The following is a 21,244-nucleotide window of genomic DNA, read 5'->3' on the forward strand; positions in this document are numbered from 1 at the left end:
CGTGGCTAAGGGAGAGGAAGTGAGCCGATCGGAGCCTGGGACTGGAGGAGTGTTTGAATACGGGGAGGGGCTTAAGGGTGCGACACACTGCCCCCTGCTGGTGCTGAGAGGGAAGGCTCTGCTGCGGCCCTGCAACGAAATATAATTAAACCCCCTTTCACGGAGGCATCATCGTAGGATAAACACAGATGTCCCTCAAAACGAGTGGGTCTGCTATTTGCACTACCAGGGCACGGGTAGCACACTAAACTAGCGATGATATCACATATTGACCATGCACCATGTGACCTGATAGGCCTACATCAAAGTAGTAGACACATATTAAGTAAAACCTGTGTATGTCCTACGAAAAAGGTATATTTATTTTGCATTCTATGATTCATTAGTTATAATATGTTTTTGCAAATGAACAGAGACGAAAATACTGGAATATATGCTCCGTTAGGATATCATTTACCCTGACCTTGGGGTAGCCCAGTGTATTAATTCATACATTTTCCACACGCCCACCTCCATCCAATGGACAAAAGGGGAAGCTACCTCATACCAGATGAGACCGGGCACCCCGCAAGGTATGTACCATAAACTATACATAATACCACGCGATGCAACGTGGGAATCACAAGAAAAAGTAAGAGTAGGCTACTTGTTTGTGAGAACCACTCTATGATGAGGTATGATATAGTCACATACTATAACTAAATATTCTATCATGCAGCAACACTACATTTTTGATGCATCGGTGTCAAGCTCTTCAGATAATGTGAAGCATTATAGTCAGACCTGAAAGAGAGTTTTTCAAGAGAAGCAGTGTAAACAAAAAGCATTACATTTGGTATAGAAAAATTGTAGTATCTGAAGTCACGCAGTCCTCCCAGGTGTTGTCTTTCTGGAACAACAGCGGCTGACACTAGAGAAATCTTCTATCCAAGATGAATGTTCAAGTCCTGATAATACAGCAATAATCACGTTGTCTTTTTAGAGCCAATGCACAAACACATTTACTGATTAGGCTACAATATCCATACCATCGATTTCTCCCTCACGTAAAGGGAAAACAAAAGTTAATTAACCTTTATTATTTATTGCCTGTTTTATATTAGAGCTAATACTCTAGTTTATATGCCATGGCAAAACTAACGATTCCTTAATGGTCTGGGCATGGGAACAAAGAAATGCGCTGGAAATAAATGTTCTATAGGTATCCATATCGGTCTACTCTATTCTATGCAAGTTGGGCGAACAATAGTACACTCAACGTTGTATGACTCTCCTCAGCATGAGACGACGAGACCGTTTCTTCTAGAGTGCGAGTTCTCGCCGTACAAGAGGTACTATTGTACTGTTTAATTGTCTCAACACGAGAGCATAGCATTACTGTGGTAATGGCACCGCCCAATGCTCTATCAACACGGTCATCATAGTCCTACCAAACTCAGACAAACAGCCAGGAGAAGATTTGTTTGAACGATGGATTGTTTCTGTAAGGATGTAGAATAGTGTTTTTTTCTTACTTTACTTACTAAAAAAACCTGTTTAATTAATGACTTATTGATTAATGTTGCATTACCTCATAAACATGTTATAGAGAGGTTGTGGAATCCCACATTCCTCTCCCCAATCCCCTCCGCCCCTGGTGACAATCAATACAAACTCAGGACATTTACATCTCAAATACCATATTTAATTTCCATAGTCATATTAGAATTGTTATTAAGAATTTTCTCATTACATACAAGTAATTTCTTCAACTGAAAAGGTATCATAAAAAATAAACATCCAAAAGACATAGGGGAGTCAATTCTTTACAGAGATATCTGATGAGCCGTAATCAGGGATTAGGTCTTTGATTAGCAACAACAACTATAGTGGGTTAAAGGCTTGAAAAGATGTGAAATAAACATGTCCAGTACAAATATTATTTACAATTTGAACATTGAAAAAAGCCTATGAAACAAAGCGACTTTGCGTCCCCTACAAGGTTATACATAGGTATATATTAGAAGTTCTATATAGATCGTTTTTAACATGTTATTACCTCACATACTATAGCCAATCCTAAATAGAGTTTTGTAAGCCTAGTAGGCACGAGAAATTCTATTCATGTCATTGTGCGGTCCTCTAAACCTATAATATAAGACCTGAACGTTTATCATAGCACCCATGAACTTATTGGCTATTCACTACTTAAACAGAAGCTCCCCAACCTGTGAACACACCAACAGACCTGGCCCTTCGGTGCTAAAACTTCTGAAATAAAACATAAATAAAATAACAGTTTGTTGGTCTGCGTTCTGTCGTGGCCCAGTGAAGCACAGGGGAACGGCGTTGGCTCTTACGTGGCATGCAGACACACCGTTCATACGCGATTCAGGGCCGAGGGACAGCACCTCAACAGGTTAGATGAGCAGAACACCAACGGCCTTGGCTCCAGTTATCCTTGGCTTCGAGTCAGCGTTAAAAGAGCATTTGACGATGGCTCCCATAATTACCATGCAGACACCAGACGCTTAAGACAGGAATGTTTGTGCAAAAGAAACAATAACGACGTAGACTGCATTTGAGCGCCCATTGGACCTAATCTAGAAGTGATGTAACACAGAACTTTCTAATACGTTCCAATGGTTTTAGGGATTTGTGAAAAACACAAAGAAAGAAAATTGTAAAAAATAGACGTGTTGATTGAAAAACAGCCATTTCTGCCAGTGGTCTTTGATAAGGAAACTAACCGAAGATGTCATGGCAGCGTGATGGATGAGCACTGATGCCGACCAGGACAGACCTGAACAGCATCAGTGGTTTGAGACTAGATTGACGAGGTTTCCAGTTTGAGTCGTGTGTGTTTTATTTACGTAACATAATTATAAAAACGTGTGTTGATATTTCCAAACCACGTGATTGAAAATTGCACATAAGAGTTTAAACAGTTAGTTTGATTTGAAACAAAAAGTCTTGCCTTTACCTGACGTATAAATAAAAACATAACCAAACAATCAGTTCAAAACATAGTGCTTTGTTTGACTTGTGGAAGAATTAAAGTGTGGCTAGTTAGCTTCCACTTTCAGATAGCCAAACAAAACTTCAATAAAAACAACGGTGAGTTTGGCTAGCTGCTATGAGAGCAGTGCGTCCGTTCACACACTACTAGTTTATCCTCGTACTTTATAAAGAGCAAAAACAATATTAAAATAAGAAATTCTCATAGTTAACGGACCACTGAAGATGTTTTCTACAGCTCAGTTCGTGCAACCATACATGTCTGTGGCTCTGCGCAAAAAAGTCTCGGCAATTTTCTAAACATTTGGCAACACTGGCGCGACTAGATTCAAAACGTCTCTTATGTATGGTTGTCACTCCTATTTGAAACGTGCAAATATTCAAAATACTTATTCTAAACAATAAAAAAAAAACATTACGACTGCAGTACCTCAGATTGGATCCGGGCGAACTAGAAAAGCAGTTGGAGGTTGTTGAGGTTCTATGGTGATCTAGTCCGACAAGACAGACTAAACCGCCTTGGAAAACGCCAGGATCGACAGCGACTTGGCTGAGGCCCAACCTATGGGAGAGAGAGGGGGGGTCCGTTCTTGAAGGCAGCAAAAAAACAAAAACAAATGGGACTGCAGTATGACTCCTCCACACTCAGGCGTATAAACCAGCGAGGTTCTCGTAATGTTCTGAACCTTTGTGTCATTACTTTTGAGTGCAGTCACGGAATAAAATAAAATAAAAAAAGGAACTTGATTTAAACCACTAAGTTACTCAGTTGGTGGTTTTGTAAAGTTTCACAGTTGCAGCAGGTGGAGAGCACAGCGTTTGCGGGGGCCTCTAGTGGGACCTAGAGGGGGCTGGGGGTGAGGGTGGGGGTGGAGGTGGAGGTCTGATGAGGAGAAGCACATCGGCAGGAACATGGCGACGTAGCCCCCACCTTCCACGGTCTTCTCACCGCAAAAACAACACGGACAAAAGCTTCTTCTCTCTCTAGACATAAACATCATCTCCAAACACATCTCCTCCGCTCTCCTCCTCCTCCTCCTTTTCCAACTCCTCCTCCTCCTCCTCCTCCTCCTACACCCATTGACGACCCCTCTCCCCCCTCCCCTCGGACGGACCTCCAAGGGGGAGGAGCCAGAGGTTGACCAGCTCCGAGGGGAGGAGCTAGAGGTTAACCAGCTCCGGGGGGAGGAGCTAGAGGTTAACCAGCTCCGGGGGGAGGAGCCAGAGGTTGACCAGGTCCGGGGGGAGGAGCTAGAGGCTGACCAGCTCCAGGGGGAGGAGCCAGAGGTTGTCCAGCTCCGGGGAGAGGAGCCAGAGGTTGACCAACTCCAGTGGGAGGAGCCAGAGGTTGTCCAGCTCCGGGGGGAGGAGCCAGAGGTTGACCAACTCCAGTGGGAGGAGCCAGAGGTTGTCCAGCTCCGGGGAGAGGAGCCAGAGGTTGACCAACTCCAGTGGGAGGAGCCAGAGGTTGTCCAGCTCCGGGGGGAGGAGCTAGAGGCTAACCAGCTCCGGGGGGAGGAGCTATAGGTTAACCAGCTCCAGGGGGAGGAGCCAGAGGTTGACCAGCTCCGGGGGGGAGGAGCTAGAGGTTGACCAGCTCATGGGCCACAAACTGTTTGAGGCGCTCCAGGTACTGGCCGTAGAGCTCCACGTCGTTGTGGCCCGCCCCCTCCACCCACAGCGGTTCCACGGGCCGCTGGCAGCGCTCGTACAGCGCAAGGCCATGGGAGAAGTCAATGACCTCGTCCTCCGTGCCGTGGATCACCAGCACCGGCGACGTCACCTTGGAGATCTTGTCGATGCTGCCGCAGGGGGTCAAACGGCGGGAGGAAGAGGACAGGTGAGAAACGGCGGGAATCTACGATTCTCTCTTTTTCACGCACACGTGTGTGTGTGGTGGGGGGGTGTTTGTGTGTATATTTTATGTATGCTTGTGTATTTGCGTGTATATGCAGACACAAGACAATAAATATCAATATGTATCCAGATAGAATCAAGAGTGAGAGTGGTGGAGAGTGACAAACTGACAGCCAGGGGGCGCATGTGAGCACAATAGTCAGGGTGAGAGCACACATTCGTGGCTTCAGTTTATTTAAGAACCCGGGTTCGAATCCGTCAGGGTTACAATGTCACGGTTGCAACCCACACACCATGTGTGCATCATCAGCTACCACACCAGAGTTTAAACAACAGAAGTTGGGAGCCTGCTGCCGACCAACCAGGCGCCGGCAGGGGGGCGGTCCTACTCACTTGGGGAAGGCGTCGAAGCAGTAGGTCTTCTTGGTGTCGGGGAAGGCCACCCTCATGCCGGAGGTCAGGGGCGAGTGGAGCACCACGGCGGCGCTCTCGTAGCGCGCGGCGAGGTCCACGGACGGCACCGTGCCGATGCTCTGGCCGTACACGATCACGCTCTCCGGCCGGATCCCGTACCTGAGGGGGGGGGGGGCACGTGAACCGTGTTATTGAGTCGTTTTGTGTTACAGAACAGATTGTGGAACGCCTCAGTCTGAGCGGCCAGCTGAGGAGAATTGTGTCTCTGTACTATTAAGTATAAAGTATCGAAACACACTTATATTTTTGGATTGAAGAGTATTTGGATTTAAAGGGGTGATATCATGCCACCCCCCCTCACACCCCACGCTGTGAGTGTGATAAGCCGTTACAAGCCATTTGAAAATCTGCCTCTTCCTGTGTTTCAGTGACATCACAAGCGGGCGTGTCCACCTAGATGTGCGCTGGATGGATCAGTCTACCCAGTGGACTGTAGCAAATGTTGCTCGTCTATCCACCTTACATCTAGGTGGACATGCCCACTTGTGATGTCACTAAAACACCGAAAAATGCAGATTTTCTGTACCGCTGATCACACTCACACCTGTTGGCTTCTGGAAGAATCCCTGATTCTCAAGCGCCGCTCCATAAGCAGATACCCAGCGTTGGGCCAGGAGTCTACACTGAGTCGTCACGTGGGGCTGAGAGCAACATATGTGTGGACACCGCTGTGGACATTTTTGTGTGTTGTTGTTAAACGATTCTGAACACAGGGTAGAGGCAGTCATGTGACTCAGAAGGGCGGGAGGAACAGCGACGGGGACATAAATGGATACAGCTATAGATATCCTCGACACTGTAACTGGTGGCAATGAACAAAGAAAGAGAGAGAGAGAGACAGAGGGATAGAGAGAGAAAATAAGGAAGAGGCATTCCACAGCTGATTAAGGAGAACTTGACCTCGCTTCCGTCTCTTGCGAGAGCAGTCAGGTGACCGGCCCCGCAACACCCACATACCAGTCCTCCTCTGCTCTATAGCCTAGGGTTAGGGTTAACCTAACCCTGACCCTAACCCTCAGGCTAACCCAAACCCTACACCCATTAACATCATAACAGAATGACGAGGCAATGCGTAATCAAACAAATACAGAAACAATGAAATTGCGTATTAGTTTGGTAATACAAAGGCTACGGAATTGAAACCAAGATGGCTATGCAGGATTGGGTCACACAAACAACACCACATGACCACATGTTCTTCCCTCCACTAGCATTGGAAGTAGGGCTACTGCAGACGGGGTCCGTTTTTAGAAGAAATTAGCACTGCTTTGTTCCAACTTTGGCTCCTGAATTTCCCCAAGGGGATGAATAAAGTATCCATCTATCTAAAGAACACCATCAATCTAAGATTAATACACCAGGGGCATGCAAATAGTCCATGAGGTAAACATTCAACGTTCAGCAATTTAAATTTTCCCTATCTGTCATCAGTTTGAGATCAAATGGGCTACTTAGAAAAAACATCAACAACAACCAATCAGCACCCGGCACGGTGCTGTTATGTGTCGGGCTTTGACAACATACGGGCGATGACACAGGTGGCACGACAGACCGACAGACTGAAGGCCGACTGCGGGCCGACCACGACGGTAGCCAGCGGTTCTACCTCGGGAGAGGTTTAATAATCAACCGTGGGACGCACCGAGTCGACCTCAAGCAGAGGGGGAGGAGATCTGAACGAGGAGGTGGTGGGGCGCACCCGCCTCCTGGTCCTCCGCTCCTCAGCTTATAAATCCCGCAGTGTTCTCTCTGCCCTTTTGTAACCTTTGAAGACGGACGGCCGCAGGCCAGTGCGTCTTTTTATACAGAGACCCATACGTTCACTTTGCAACATCATTTCCTTTGAAAATACTGGCCCACGCGCACACGTGCACACACACACCACAGAAACAAAAGTGTGTGACTCAATAGGACCTACCCCTTTAAGGTAATTCCTCAATGGCCGCTATCACCAAGAGTATACTAGTACTGATCTTAATCTACTCTATAAAACATGAGCCTTGCCCACATCCTAATCTGGGATGGTGCAACGACGTCAAGCCAATTCACCGTTGCCATTGACATGGCAACGGTGAATTGCAAACATCCAATGGCTTAGTCATGGGAATGTCTTGGGGAACATGTAGGCTGTGTGAGATACACAGACAAGTATGGACACCTTAAGATCCTTATCCCTGCGATCACACCACTCTGACTCAGTGACAGTGGTTCAACTGCAGAAGGTTTAGCAATCAATAGCCTTTTACACACAGTTCCTAGCCTGGAAATCCAGACCCACATCTAGAAAGCTGTAGGGTCTGTCAACGAGTAATGAAAGTGGCTCAACTCGAGGGGCGGCACCAAGCACGCATTTCAAAATATCACTGCACGCAATTGGGTAACGCTACGACCAATCAGAAGAATACAAGGGGTGACGTATCCAGACCAGCGGAGCCAGTCGGTAAAACAGCAACGCTTTTTGCCCACCTATTGAGTATTTTGCCAGTTCCCAGAGTAACTCGCTGAGCAATTTCAAACTTTGCTCTCGCACAGATCTCGGAGCTGGTCAGCCTCTAGCTCCTCCCCCCGTGCGATGGTTGGAACTGTGTACCCTGGAAATCCAGAGTACACAGCCCCAACCATCGCGCTCCAACTGTTTACACCCCAGTCCTCCTCTTGACTCGGGCCGCTGAACTTAGAGAAAGTAAGCATGGTGCAACGGCTCTCTGGGGCTGAGCAGGGGTTCCTCTTCGCCACTTGAACCACGTGTTCAAGAGCCCATTGTGACAGGCCTCAGCTTACCCTCCGCCCCGCATCCCAAACGGACACTGGATGTAATGTTGAGTAGCCCGTCGCTTTACTGGTATTCAGCTTCGGCCAACTTCGACACCCCCCCTGCCCCCCCATCCCACCCCACACCCCACACCCCACACCCCACACCCCTCACCCCACACCCCTCACCCCACACCCCTCACCCCTCACCCCTCACCCCTCACCCCACACCCCACACCCCACACCCCACACCCCTCACCCCACACCCCACACCCCACACCCCTCACCCCTCACCCCACACCCCACACCCCACACCCCACACCCCACACCCCTCACCCCACACCCCACACCCCACACCCCACACCCCACACCCTTCCCCAGCCAACGGCAATTTACTCCCCCCGACACAAATGCGATCCATTATGCATCACATCCTCCCCGTCTCCGTGGGCTGGGGACTGCCCCGTCTGCGTTCCCATGAAAAGGCACATTGACCGTCAGGACGCTAAGAAAGGAGAACCGCATTCACAATGCGTCCTTGGGCTCACTCGCTAGAGCGTATATACGTCCAACCCTTCACGTCCAAGTATTGAGACCTATTCATTAAAGGCAGGCCAGTATAATGGACCCCTTTGACACCGAGTGCATATTGATGCACATAGAGTGAGAGCTGTTATTACACAAGGAAGCATTATTCACATCACATCAAAGGTCCCTTGTGGCGTCCCATCATGTGCATCCAGCCGCCAACTATAAACCAGCACCTGTTCTCAGGAGGAAGTAGAGGGACCGAGGATGACTAGATACGCCAGCTTCTTTATCCTTTCTGAAGGGAGTCATACCTGCCCCAGCCATAGACTCCTCCCCCCCCTCATCTCTTTAGTGCTGCCCAGGTAAAGAGCCCGTATGCAAAGCCTCCAGACAGAGAGTGCTTTCGTAAGCAATGGAACCAGTTTATCTAGGCGTGGTGAATTTGCTCTCAGTGTCTTGACGCAGGTCTTACCTACCTACGTCCTATTTAACATCTTGACCGATGAGATCATCGACGTGTGGTGTCAAAGCAATAAAAAACATAGAGGTATGTAGGGTACGGAAAAGTCTCTATCTGGAAGCTGATTGGCTATTGGTTGCTAGGCTACAAGGCATTATTGGACTGGGTGGGTTGACTGTTGGGCCCATCCAGGGTAAATGATAGTGCTGCTCTGTAGCAGGGAGGGGGAATGCACACACACACACACACACACACACACACACACACACACACACACACACACACACACACACACACACACACACACACACACACACACACACACACACACACACACACACACAGTGTATATATAAAATAATGATAACAGAGGCTCCTTCTGTTCTTCCAAACTGCCTCTTCATGTGGCTGTAGGAAGAGCAGATGGCATGACACAGACACACAGACACACAAATACACACGTTCATACACACGCAAAGACTAATGCCAGCGCGCGTCTTAGTCAGCGTTATCATGGCGCCCTGGTGTGAGATCTGCTGCTGACTCATAACGAGCTGACCTGGTTGACGACTATACAGGTAAAAGGGAGTGCCCAGTGTTGGTTCTCCCTGTATAAACAGAGGGCTGTGTGTGTGTGTGTGTGTGTGTGCGTGTGTGTGTGTGCGCTAGTGTGTTTGTGTGTGTGTAGCCATTGCCAACAGCGAGTGAATACCACAGGCGTTCCTGTTGGCATTGCTCTACCCCGGAGCTACTCGCTCGTTACCGTGCAGCCGAGACAGTGAACGATGAAGGACTACTACAGAATAACAACGCAGTTTAAAGAAGGATAGAGCGAAGAAAAGCAGCTCCTCTTGTCAGGCGCTCTGATATACATCAAAGTCCTCCACAATCTGCTGGAGTTGGCCAGGCAGACAAGCCGTCTGACGCGATAAACACACAAATTAGTGTTTACAAATTTGAACATCAGGAGGCTATGCCCTCCATTTTCTATCAAACACACTCAATTCAGCAGTCGACCACAAAGAGAAAATCTGACAGCAGCGATGGCAGGCAACAGTTTACAGTTAAGCCACAGTCAGGAGTTATTTTTCTCCAGACAAATAACTTGGCATGAGAATAAAGAAACCATTTCAGGCTGGCTCTAGGGCAACTGTCTGGAGACAGCCATGCCTGAGATCAATGCGTCCTCCATCCGGCTTTCCATCCTCTGAACTCTGCCATGATACAGCCAGTCACACTACATCATCCTGCCCAGGAATGCAAATAGGCCATGAGGTTCAGTTTGACGCACTATAGCGCTTATTTAGATAGCCATACGGAACTAAAGTTACCAGAATATAAATAAACTGAAAGGCCGGGTACAAATCGACCATAGATGGACCACTTGGTCTTTGTTATTTAAAATAAACCAGGAATAGCAACATCTGTTTAGAACATTATCGCAAGACGTGCCGTGGCCTTTCACATGTTTGATAAGATCCTTCGAGCAATTAAACCTGACCATAAAATAAACAACCAGGCCTAATTAGTCCTTTCTGCCAGGTTATCACGTGTGCAGCGATTGTTTTGACAGATTTACAGACCTTGAGTAGCCAATAATAAATTATATTCTGATTGGAACTAATCTTTGCAATGTGACCCACCCCTATCCCCATTGGTCATTATAGGCTTGTTCATCAGGAAGTGATGTTGCAAGGAAGCATTGTTGTTGCAATCAATTTAATTTACCTAAGTTAAGGTATGATTTAGGTTAACGTTGATTCAGGGTTTTACTACAATTCTCTTGAGCCCTCTTAAGTGTCAACAACAAAGACTTCCATTATGCATTGTGATGAATAAGCCCTATGGAAAAGCCAACAAGCTTGTGTACTAACGGAACAATTCTGAAAGATGGTTGATCACGATGCATGGGATAACATCAACATGTGACTAAGTTAAAGACTTGTGAGTCCACTCAATCCCAGCCTTCATGCACATTTTTGGCAATAACCACACTGTTTATAATGCTTGTGGAAAGGAAGTTACACTTAATGGTTACCTTCCAGATTAATTCTGAATCAGTGCTTTAAACCGGAAACAACATCCAGACCACTGGGAGTCTAGACATGTGAAATGGATGAATGGCCAAAGTACGTTAACCTTTACATTTAGGCCATTTAGCAGACGCTTTTATTCAAAGTGACATACTATAAGACTACCAGCCAAAAGGTACTGGTCGATATAATTTATAGTGTGGTTCTGCTATACACATGGTTTGAGAAACCTATCGTCGCGTGTGCAATCAAAGAGAAGCTTAATATGAGTAATAAGCACTCATAGCCTTCAGGTATAAAAAAATAAGGTGTGATAATAGCGAGTGAAACCTGTATGACTCTCTACTTGTCCTTGCCTCATCACATGGTTGATTGGAAGGGATAGTGGAAAGACCGGCTCACCCACCTCCATCAGAAACGTTATTCCGAACAGCAGCAAATGATTTGTGGCTTGACACGACGGAATCGTTGGGTATTACGATTCATCCCAGGCTAAAACTGACAGCGGGGGCGGGGGCGGGGTCTCCCCCAAATACCCTCTGCACATTACAGCCTGCGGGGCTCGGAATAACCCGGGAATGAAACAGCCAGGAGACACGACGCTCCGGAATGCAATCACACAAGTAACAAGATGCTGAAATCAATTTCATTCCATCTCCCTCCCTCCCTCCCTCCCTCCCTCCCTCACCCCCTCCCCCATCATTGTTTCTCCGAGCACTAGCCTCTTCATGGTCCCTCGAGTGTGCCAGTTTACATCACTGTAGATACAATGTAGAGATGCTGGTTATTCAACATTGTTTTTTTCTCCACTAAATCGGATATAATCCACAGTCGATTCCTTTTGACCTTGGTGGCGGCCATTTCTTTTCCAAATCGTTTGTTTGTTTTTCTTGCAAATGAGGGTGTTCTACATTAAAGGCCTCACAAAAAAAAAGATTTCAGCAAATGTGTTATGTTCGTATCAAATAACTTCTGTTTTTGGTCACCACTGGGCATTGGAACATGAAGCGAATGACTACAGAACAGAACTGAACACCGAGTACAGGATCCTCTGTAGACACTCAGACAGAAGCAGAGGGAGAGCATGTGTTATGAGGGGAGGGATGCACCAAGCGTTCCACGTCGGAGGTCAACCCTTCTGCCCAGTGCTTACGTTCTCAGCGAGATCAACAGCAAGACACCAAGCATAGCTCGGGAGGCTCTCCTATACCACAGTGGGCCTGTACGTTGTGTTACCATCATAATGTCCTTCCTGTTCATCCAGCAAACTTCCTTATACAGACGACAGGGTGAATGGGGGAGGGGGAGGTCAGATTGACTGATTTGTGGTATGGGAAAAATTATTTGCTTTGATCGTCTAGGTTAAGATTATTGTTTTTCTTATCTTGTAAAAAAGGGTTATCTACCCGCAACTCTGACTCACAGCCGAACAGGTATCTAGAATCTAGATCAGTCGTTCTATATTTGTATGTCTGACTCTGCGGCAATATAGAGCCTCACATTCACACCCTGTGTGTGTGTGTGTGTGTGTGTGTGTGTGTGTGTGTGTGTGTGTGTGTGTGTGTGTGTGTGTGTGTGTGTGTGTGTGTGTGTGTGTGTGTGTGTGTGTCCAATGGGACCTCCCATTGGGCAGAGAGCCTGCCTGCATGATGGCAACAACAACTATTCACCCAAAAGAAGAGGGGGAGGGGGGGGGGGGTAATGGTGGGGGGGGGGGGGGGGGCAGGAGGCCAAAGGGAAAGGAAAAAACAAAGAGGAGACTTGAGGGTGAGAGGTGACAGATAACGGTAACGCAGATCAAGTGAACCAAAGGAATATGGGGCAGATGGAAGGAACGAACACTGCATGCGAGGGCCAAGGTCTTATTGGTGTGTGAGTGCGAGTGTGTGTGTGTGAGTGTTTGTTTGGGGGGGGTTTCCTGACCGATGCCATTAGAGACACCATGCTTATGTCATCGTCCGGTTTCAAGAACATGACATCATCCCTGTTAAAAGGCACATGCATCTTGGCTCCGGCCATAATTAGAAATCTATTGTGAATCACACTATCCTCCTCCTCCTCCTCCTCCTCCTCCTCCTCCTCCTCCTCCTCCTCCTCCTCCTCCTCCTCCTCCTCCCCCACCAGCCACCTTCAATTCACTTCCCTGCTCTTCCACTCTATCATGTCATGTATTATTAGTACCCTCATATCCATCCACAAAAGATTGTATTGCTCTATTCCTCAGTCGTGGGTGTCCTGTGCTGGCTTTTGTTGTGGGAGAGTGCACACAGATCACTCCCATTCCCTATCCAACCCATTTTCATTCATTCGGCTCCTTTTCCTATTTCCTTTTATCGCGCGGCCTACTTTAGTGCGTTTCTTTTGTAATTGAACCTGTATTCGTCTATCTTGACACCCGTTGAGATTAACATTGCTGTCAAGGAGTGAATTCAGGGTGTCAGAGAGACAGTGTAAGAAAGATCCATAGGCATTTTACACAAGCATGTAGGAATTATCGGTTTAGACAGGACTACTCAATTGTTTTTGACCTGAACAATTTAGATCAGTTTTAGATCAAACAGCTGAAGACGTGAGGAGCTCATCTCCAGCGTCGAAGAGAGGGTTAAGCTCCTCAGATAAATAGCGTAACGCAAGCTTGTGTGTGGCGCATTTCACAAATCTATTACTGATTCTGATACAACATCGCTCATTACAGCACTTCTTCACAACTGCGGTACTAAAGAAAGAACCACAAAAGGGTCGTAGCCATGGGGATAACACGCCCCCCCTTCCTACAACTCTCTTTTTTTATTGAACATGTTCTGTCTGGAGCTGTTTGTCCGTCCTGGACTACTGCATAAACATGGTGGAACAAGATGGCAGCCTACATGGAGGAGGACCAGCTCTCTATGCAGATATAAAGGGATCATTCTAAGGTAACAAACACATTACGATGTTCATGGGATTATACACCAATTAAAAAAGTATATTGATGGGAGATATTTATGAATATTATATTCAATTTCTGCCATATCCGTTGCCACTGTGGCCACAACTAGCTGCCACAACTAGTGCCACTCAATTCTAGACCCTGCACCTTTTACGCAGAGTGTTGTGCCGGTAAACATCATACTTGTCACATAAATACACGCATGGTTAGTTTACCTTGGATTGAGTATGGTGTTATAACTGTGCACACATGTGCACACCTCTTCCAAACAGAGAGCTACCCACAAGAAGTGCTCAGAAGTCTGCGCTCTTGTCCTTCAAACCAACACAGCCATGGCTTAAACCAAGAGAGCTACCAAGGCTCCAACCAAGTGTCCTACCCTTGGTTGGAGCCTTGGCAGCTGCCTTGGTTTCAGCCATGGTCTCCCATCCCTTCCACCTTACCACCAACCAAGGACCACCATGGGTCCCACCCTTGTTTGGGGCCTTAGTACCGGTCTTGGCTTGGGCCACGGTCTCCCCTCCCCCCCACCTTACCGCGTCCTGAGGGCGTGCCACGCGGCGTCCACGTCGGCGTACAGGTTCTTCTCCGAGGGCTTCCCCGAGCTGGCGCCGTAGCCCGAATAGTCGTAGGAGAAGACGTTGCAGTTGATCCGCGAGCCCAGGCCGATGTAGAAGCTGCTCATCTGGCCCAGGTCCACCGCGTTGCCGTGGGAGAAGAGCAGCGTGTAGCGCGCGTTGGGCGAGCAGCGCACAAACATGCAGGCGATGCGGTTGCCGCGGGAGGTGCGCGTCATGAAGCACTCGATGGCGTCCTTCTCGCGCGACGAGTACTGCCAGTCGGCGCGCTCCGACAGCTGCAGGCTCCAGCGGCTGCCGCTCTCGTCACACAACAGGCTGTAGGTGGGCTCCGGGGGCAGGAAGGCCAGCTTGGAGGCGATCTTGCTGGGGCACGGCGGACAGCAGAACAGGCAGCAGAGTTCGCTCAGCGATAGGTTGTTCATACTGGGAGCTCTGCACGGCGGAGGGAGAGAGAGAGAGAGAGAGAGAGAGAGAGAGAGAGAGAGAGAGAGAGAGAGAGAGAGAGAGTTACTGAAGTTCACTTCAACTGCGACAACCAGGGGAGGTAGTAGATTAAATACTGCCGTTGCTCATCAGGACTTCAGAGCAGGGCCAGTGACTGACTCAGAGACAGTTGCAGTAAGCCGACAGAGTGGAGACGTGGAGAAGGAAGCTAGGAAGAGAGAAATGGTATACGTCACTGGAAACTTGGCTGTCACGATTTTTATTTCAAATTGAGAATAGATAAGGCTGGTGTGAGACATAATCTGCAAGACTTCTACAATGACGGAGTTATTGTAGCATATTATGAAAAGACCACAGTGGATACAGATATGCTGTTACACCTGTAGTAACAAGCTTACTACAACCTTTATGCCCAAATTATTTCATGCTGCCTCTCAACATTGTTCGTATGATAGTGAGGAATACCTCACCTACGCTATCTGCTGTTTGAATACAAACATCAGGTTAAGGAGGCATATGATAAAGAAGCAGCCCTCTCAAGGGACCAATCAGAAATAGTAATGTACGTTGCGTACATTTACCTGGTCAAAACAGCCTCTGCAAACCCTGTTTGGTATAGACTAACTATTGATTTCCACATGGCCCCAGTACCGCCACAATCATTAGAGAGCTGGGGCCCTCATGAGCACTGGCTCCTTCTCCGCCTGAAGGCAGGGCGGCCACTCAGACACTATCGACTCTCTGCCCTCCTCTTCTCAACTGCCAACCCCAGTCCTCCCTGATGCCTTTCTTTATAAGGTGTTTTATTTGAGAATGATTGGAATTTGTAGTATCCACAAAAACGGTTAGGCAATAAGAAGACTATTTTCTTTATGCCCAAATACTGAGAGATGATATTTCTCTCGGGTACAGCTTTGGAATTGAATAATGGCTTCACCACGTGATACAGAAATACACTACAATCCCGGACTAATTCGCAAGATGTCAGAATGGAGACGCAAATGACTGTATTGTGCTATATAGAGGCTCCAAACCTAACAGTTAAAGATGATCCTATATGAAGCCTTCCCCTCACGCAAAGGCATTCGGGTTATTGTTGGCCCATAATGAACATCGACATGATGTACTACTACTACTTACATTTCTGCTTCGCTTTTGGTCGACGGAATCAATTAGAAGAGGAACGATGCATCCATTGCATCCACGTTACCTGGTGCGTCCTATAATAAAGGAGACCGCGCGTCTACATGGACCCCTCCGGTTTTGCTTTCCCTTCCGAGCCAATTTATCTTCTCGGACCAGATGATTGACAACAAGTATATCCTCGCCTAGATTATCCCTGGCTCCTTTCGTGGGGTCGGAAGCTAATAACGCTAACAGTGTGACCGCGATCAGCACAGCAGCTCTGTTTTTCCTCCCCAGTAAGTATTTCAGTCCTGAGCGCATGAACCCTTTTGTTTCGCTTCCCTTCGCTTCAAAAAGCTACGACATGTCATCACACCGTCCTGAGATTAAACAACCCAGAGCAACGACAAGGATACATACAACGAATGGCATTGGTGCGGTTTGAAAAGGTCTGAAATACACACATTTCTTGCCTGGTATGATGGTCGGTGCGCCAGACTGGATCCACACAGGGTTGCCTCCTTCAGTGTTGGTTCTGCTCCTCGGATCGACGCTCTGAGCGTTCGGAAGAGAGGGGCGGTGATTGACAGCTATATGGTCGAATGGAGGAAGGGAGGGGCAATGATTGATAGCTTTATGGTGGAATGGTTTATTGGTTAATCAAATGTGCTGAAATACCAAGGCAGGTACAAATCATTTGAGGTAAATCAGCCCTACATCTCAGTGGGAATCCATATGGATTGATAGACTCGTTCAATGGCAAACAAAATATGACTGTCACGGTTAAAAGGAGAAAAAACAACAAGACGTTTATCAGGGCGTGACCGGATGATGCATGCAAATTCATTAACGCACAAATTTAAACCATAACATTAATAATTTGTAATTTAATTATTCTATCGTGTTAAGGAAATCGTCGCTTACATGTATTTATTTATTTATATCTCGGCAGAGCTGGGGTCACGTGCCTTCGAGTGACGTAGCGTGTGACGCGCCGCGCCTGGCCCGTCTGCTTCCGGGTTGCTTCAGGGGCAGCATGTGTTTGTAGCGTTTTGGATTTTAAAACGAAAATCTAAACTCTGACTTCTGGTTAATAGATCGTCAACATGAGCAGCCAAAAAGGCAACTCTTCTCGTTCGCGGCCACAGAAGCATAAAAACAGTGTGGCCTTCAGAAACGACAAATACGGAGCCACCATACAAGTGAAGGTATGGTGATTTAACGTGAATTCTGTCTCCGTGGAGTGTGGGTACGACGATCAACAGTTATTGAATGCCTTGAGGTTGTCATCAACTCAAGAAACATAATCATGTATTATGATCGTTAACTGCAATAGGATCAGTTACATGCCAATTTAATTGTGAGTGCTCATTTAAAACCAACGCTGGCGTTTTCCCTTCTACGTTGGTACCTTTCGACTGTTCGAAAATAATCTTGTGTTGTAAATCCAAGGTCTGTGGTGTTTCGTTTTTGATTGTAGATAGCAAACTCGAAAATCCATAATGGGCTCTGTCAAAGATGCAAAGATGTGTTGGAATGGAAAGTGAAGTACAACAAATATAAATCGTTGACACAGGCAAAGAAATGGTGAGAATCTGAACTTTTACAACATGAATTCGTGCACATGTTTTATAATCGCGATCAATGCGATTTTGTGATCTCTCTTGACAATCTCACACACTTGCCCACTCATAATTTCTCGCATATCTTATTCCAGTGTGAAGTGTTTCCAGAAGAACGTGAAAGATGCATATCACATCATGTGTAAAGCCTGCTCGATCCAGCTTGAGCTCTGTGCCAAGTGTGGGAACAAGGAGGAGATAGTTATTCCGTAAGTTTCCCAAAGTGTGTGTGTGTGTGTGTGTGTGTGTGTGTGTGTGTGTGTGTGTGTGTGTGTGTGTGTGGTCTCAATACAAAGCTTAATTTTGTTTCACACTTGTGCCATCTTGTGGACATTAAATACACTTTTAATTAGAGGACCAATGAATGGAGATGTTATCGTGACCTGATTATGCAATATCCTCATGTCATGATAAGAGCTCATTTTAATTTTCACGTCGGTGTTTTGATCAGCACAAACAATGCTAGGCAGTTGTAAACCGTTGGCAACAATTATTCAACATTTTGCATTTGCATCTATATTCACCACATGTTAGTACATCAAATGTATTATGTTATCCATATTAAAAGCAAAATGCTGCTACGAGTCCCCAAACACAAGCAGAAATGCATCCCCTTACATCACAGAGCGAATGCAAAACCGCTTCATTTGTGTGCGACTGCCATATAGAGATATTTACATAATCAATTATTCTTATTGGGGGTTTGCACACTGAACACTTTATAACTCTCTGGCTTTAAAAAATCAAGGAATGACGGTAGGTATAACATCCCCATGAAACCAACCAGACATTCAAGTTTATATTTGAAATGGATATCATTCTTGCCTTTAATGGAACAGCAATAGATTCCGCATCAGATTAAATAACTTAGTGCCAATCCCTTTCGTAAACAAAGCAACAAACATATTATCCTTCCTGGCAACTTCTTTGTATTGCATAGAGAAACAGAATGTGATCTGTTGAGATCAAGATGGTCTCACGATAGCCTGGTCCTACCAGTCTCTCCTACTTCATTTCATTTGCACAGGGAGTCTGGACCCACTCAATTGACAAACGTTAACTCACTTGAAGGCGGGTGTCTGTTGAAGTTTAAACTATTGGAACTGCCCAGGGCCACTCTGGATCTGCCGTAACCAATCGCTAACGTTTGGCCGGGAATCACGTGGCGCGCAGGCTGTAAACAAACCAAACACTGTGCGACGAGATGTCCGTGAACAAGAGCTGACCTTAACGTCATTGTTCTCAGCCACTCCCTCTGTCCGCTGATTGTACGCACACAATTTGGACAGAGTAAACCCAAGAACATAACGCAGACGTAGTACTGAAGGGAAATGAAAATTTAGCGCAAGTACTTAGGCGGGCAGAGCCAGGCTAGTCTCACCAGGCTATGGGTAAACATTGGGACAACTGCATCACACCAGGAAATGTCTGTTCTATGGCTTCTTTCGGGGACAAGGGGATCTTTTTATCATCTTTTTAGGCAGCCACATGGCTACTTGTAGAGCACTACTGGCTTCTCTGGAAGCTAAGCAGGGCTGGTGCTGGTCCATCCGTGGATGGGAGAACAGATGGTGATGGAGGGCGAGTAGGGGGGCTCATCCCTCTGGCCTATGAACCAACCATAATGCCCCAGAATCGAACCGGGGACTCTGGACTCCCTGAGGCCACTAAAGACCCCATGGCACTTGTCACAAGAGTAGGGGTGCTGACCTCTGTGTCTCGGAAAAATTCCCAAACCAGTTATTGTACCAACATGGTTCCCTAATCCCCCCCCCCCCCCCCCCCTGGTCTTTATGCACCTCCCAACTGTGACAGCAAGTCATGGATGAGGTTTACCTCATATCCAACACAAGCACACATACACGAGTACACACGCACATTCTTACTATGTAAAGGGCTTCGGGTACCTAGGATAGCACATTATAAATGCATCAATTATTGTTATTAACATCCTTGTCCTTTCTCCCCCCTTCCTCTCCAAAAAAACATAGAATAAATCCTGAAGTGGAGGAGGAGGGTGAGCAAGGAGAAGAGGGTGACAAGAAGAAGAGACTGAGAAAGAGGAAGGATTTGGAGGATGATGATGATGATCTAAGTGACTTTGGGAGTGACGACGATGATGATGATGGTGATGATGAAGACGAAGACAGTGACTCCAGACCAAGGAAGACGCTCAACAAACTGCCTGTGCTCCCTGATATCTCTGGGGCCACCATAAAAGACTGAATTCACGATTGGGTTTCATTTCATTGCCCATTACATTATCCTTGATATGCTCCCGGATCATAATATTGGTTTGTATTTACCAAGCGTTCTTTTTTGTTATGTGTTATTGATCCGCTGTCAGAGAAGTTGTCGACGTGCTGAACTGACTTTTGAATAAAGAGCTTAGGTCTGTTGAAGCGCGATACGTTTCTCACCATTGGTCTGTAGAGCAGTCCAGGCCAGTCTTGGCTCTGTCATCTTGACATCGCTCAGGAAGTGTTGTGTGTGTGGAAAGCACCCATGACGATGTTGCAAGCTCGGAGTCCACCTTCATGGCCTTTGAGGCCGAGTCATGCTAGGGCTCTGGACTGGGGCAACATTACTTCCTGTTCCGAGTTGAGTTGCTATTGTCGGTGTAAAAGAGGCATAATCTGTAGTCGTTACCCCAGACTCATTAAACTGACTCAAAGTTAACTAGTTGTTCTTAATGTTGGCTTTGAATGATTCATATTAAAAACCTATAGCGTGTGTGTATTCAAAGTGGTGGAAACGCAGCGGAGAGAGAATGAAGGGGAGTGAGAAGCTGACCTCATGCCACCGGCATACATGCAGGGAGGGCCGGATTAAGAAAATGGCCTTTAAGGGCTGCAGCCCCAGGCCTTGCCAGCAGGGGGCCTCATGTCGAGAGGTGTCAAATGAACGCGTTCTTAATTGTAAAATAGTTTTTATAAACCTTGTTTGTATGTAAGGCTAATTCAAATGTGTTCCACCCTGGAGATTTTGCACTTGCACTGTAGGCATATCTGACTGCCTTTCTGTGAGTATTAATGGCCATTCCCTGGCTAAATAGTTTTTGCTTTGGAATAAATTAAAATCTGTACATTTACATTACTGATTTATTATAGACATATAGCTGTATGTCATGGCACATACATTCATTCCTTGGCTTTAAACTGTGAAGTGTGCGATCAGTTTCTTAGAGTCGTTATATGGACTTCAAAGTGCTGATGTGTCAGTGCACGTGCCGAGGGTTTGTCTGTCACGTGCGTCGGAGCGATATAGGGGCCTCGACCTGGTAAATAGCCCAAGGCCTCAACATTTGTTCATCCGGCCCTGCATGTATGTTTAATGTTGGTAAATAGTGCTTCTGATTTATGTTCTACACAGCTGCTGAACTCACTATTATTGTAGTGAGTCCCTCTACCGTTCTTTTAGAAATGTTTCAACCGTCTGTG

At 46.7% G+C, this 21,244-nt stretch overlaps 2 protein-coding genes across 4 annotated transcripts; one reads left to right on the forward strand and one right to left on the reverse strand.

The window, feature by feature from the left end:
* Positions 1-1,662: 1,662 nt before the first annotated feature.
* abhd17b (abhydrolase domain containing 17B, depalmitoylase) lies at positions 1,663-16,737 on the reverse strand. Of its 3 annotated transcripts, none has more exons than XM_060054372.1 (4): positions 16,656-16,737; positions 14,569-15,045; positions 5,248-5,427; positions 1,663-4,799 (listed from the first exon to the last, which is right to left on the reverse strand). In XM_060054372.1, exons 2-4 carry the CDS (start codon positions 15,033-15,035, stop codon positions 4,580-4,582), a joined length of 867 nt encoding a protein of 288 aa, XP_059910355.1. In that variant the 5' UTR covers positions 15,036-15,045; positions 16,656-16,737; the 3' UTR covers positions 1,663-4,579. The 3 variants fall into 3 exon arrangements, with proteins under 3 accessions (XP_059910355.1, XP_059910354.1, XP_059910356.1); XM_060054371.1 differs by having other exon boundaries at positions 16,647-16,737; XM_060054373.1 differs by lacking the exon at positions 16,656-16,737 and adding an exon at positions 16,198-16,640.
* Positions 16,738-17,153: 416 nt separating this feature from the next.
* On the forward strand, positions 17,154-20,483 carry c6h9orf85 (chromosome 6 C9orf85 homolog). Its single transcript, XM_060054374.1, has 4 exons — positions 17,154-17,390; positions 17,663-17,769; positions 17,900-18,013; positions 19,796-20,483. Exons 1-4 carry the CDS (start codon positions 17,289-17,291, stop codon positions 20,028-20,030), a joined length of 558 nt encoding a protein of 185 aa, XP_059910357.1. The 5' UTR covers positions 17,154-17,288; the 3' UTR covers positions 20,031-20,483.
* The last annotated feature ends 761 nt before the right edge of the window (positions 20,484-21,244 follow it).

Source organism: Gadus macrocephalus, chromosome 6 (assembly GCF_031168955.1).
Source record: "Gadus macrocephalus chromosome 6, ASM3116895v1".
In the NCBI taxonomy this organism is placed as follows: domain Eukaryota; kingdom Metazoa; phylum Chordata; class Actinopteri; order Gadiformes; family Gadidae; genus Gadus; species Gadus macrocephalus.

Excerpts from the sequence above, each read along its gene's own strand:
- c6h9orf85 (XM_060054374.1), top strand. The coding sequence starts at position 17,289 with ATGAGCAGCCAAAAAGGCAACTCTTCTCGTTCGCGGCCACAGAAGCAT. Across the intron at positions 17,770-17,899 it reads TTGACACAGGCAAAGAAATG|TGTGAAGTGTTTCCAGAAGA; the intron begins GTGAGAATCTGA and ends ATCTTATTCCAG. Across the intron at positions 18,014-19,795 it reads AAGGAGGAGATAGTTATTCC|AATAAATCCTGAAGTGGAGG; the intron begins GTAAGTTTCCCA and ends AAAAAAACATAG.
- abhd17b (XM_060054372.1), bottom strand. The coding sequence starts at position 15,035 with ATGAACAACCTATCGCTGAGCGAACTCTGCTGCCTGTTCTGCTGTCCG. Across the intron at positions 5,428-14,568 it reads TGGCACGCCCTCAGGACGCG|GTACGGGATCCGGCCGGAGA; the intron begins GTAAGGTGGGGG and ends CCCCCCCCTCAG. Across the intron at positions 4,800-5,247 it reads TGCTTCGACGCCTTCCCCAA|CATCGACAAGATCTCCAAGG; the intron begins GTGAGTAGGACC and ends CCCCTGCGGCAG.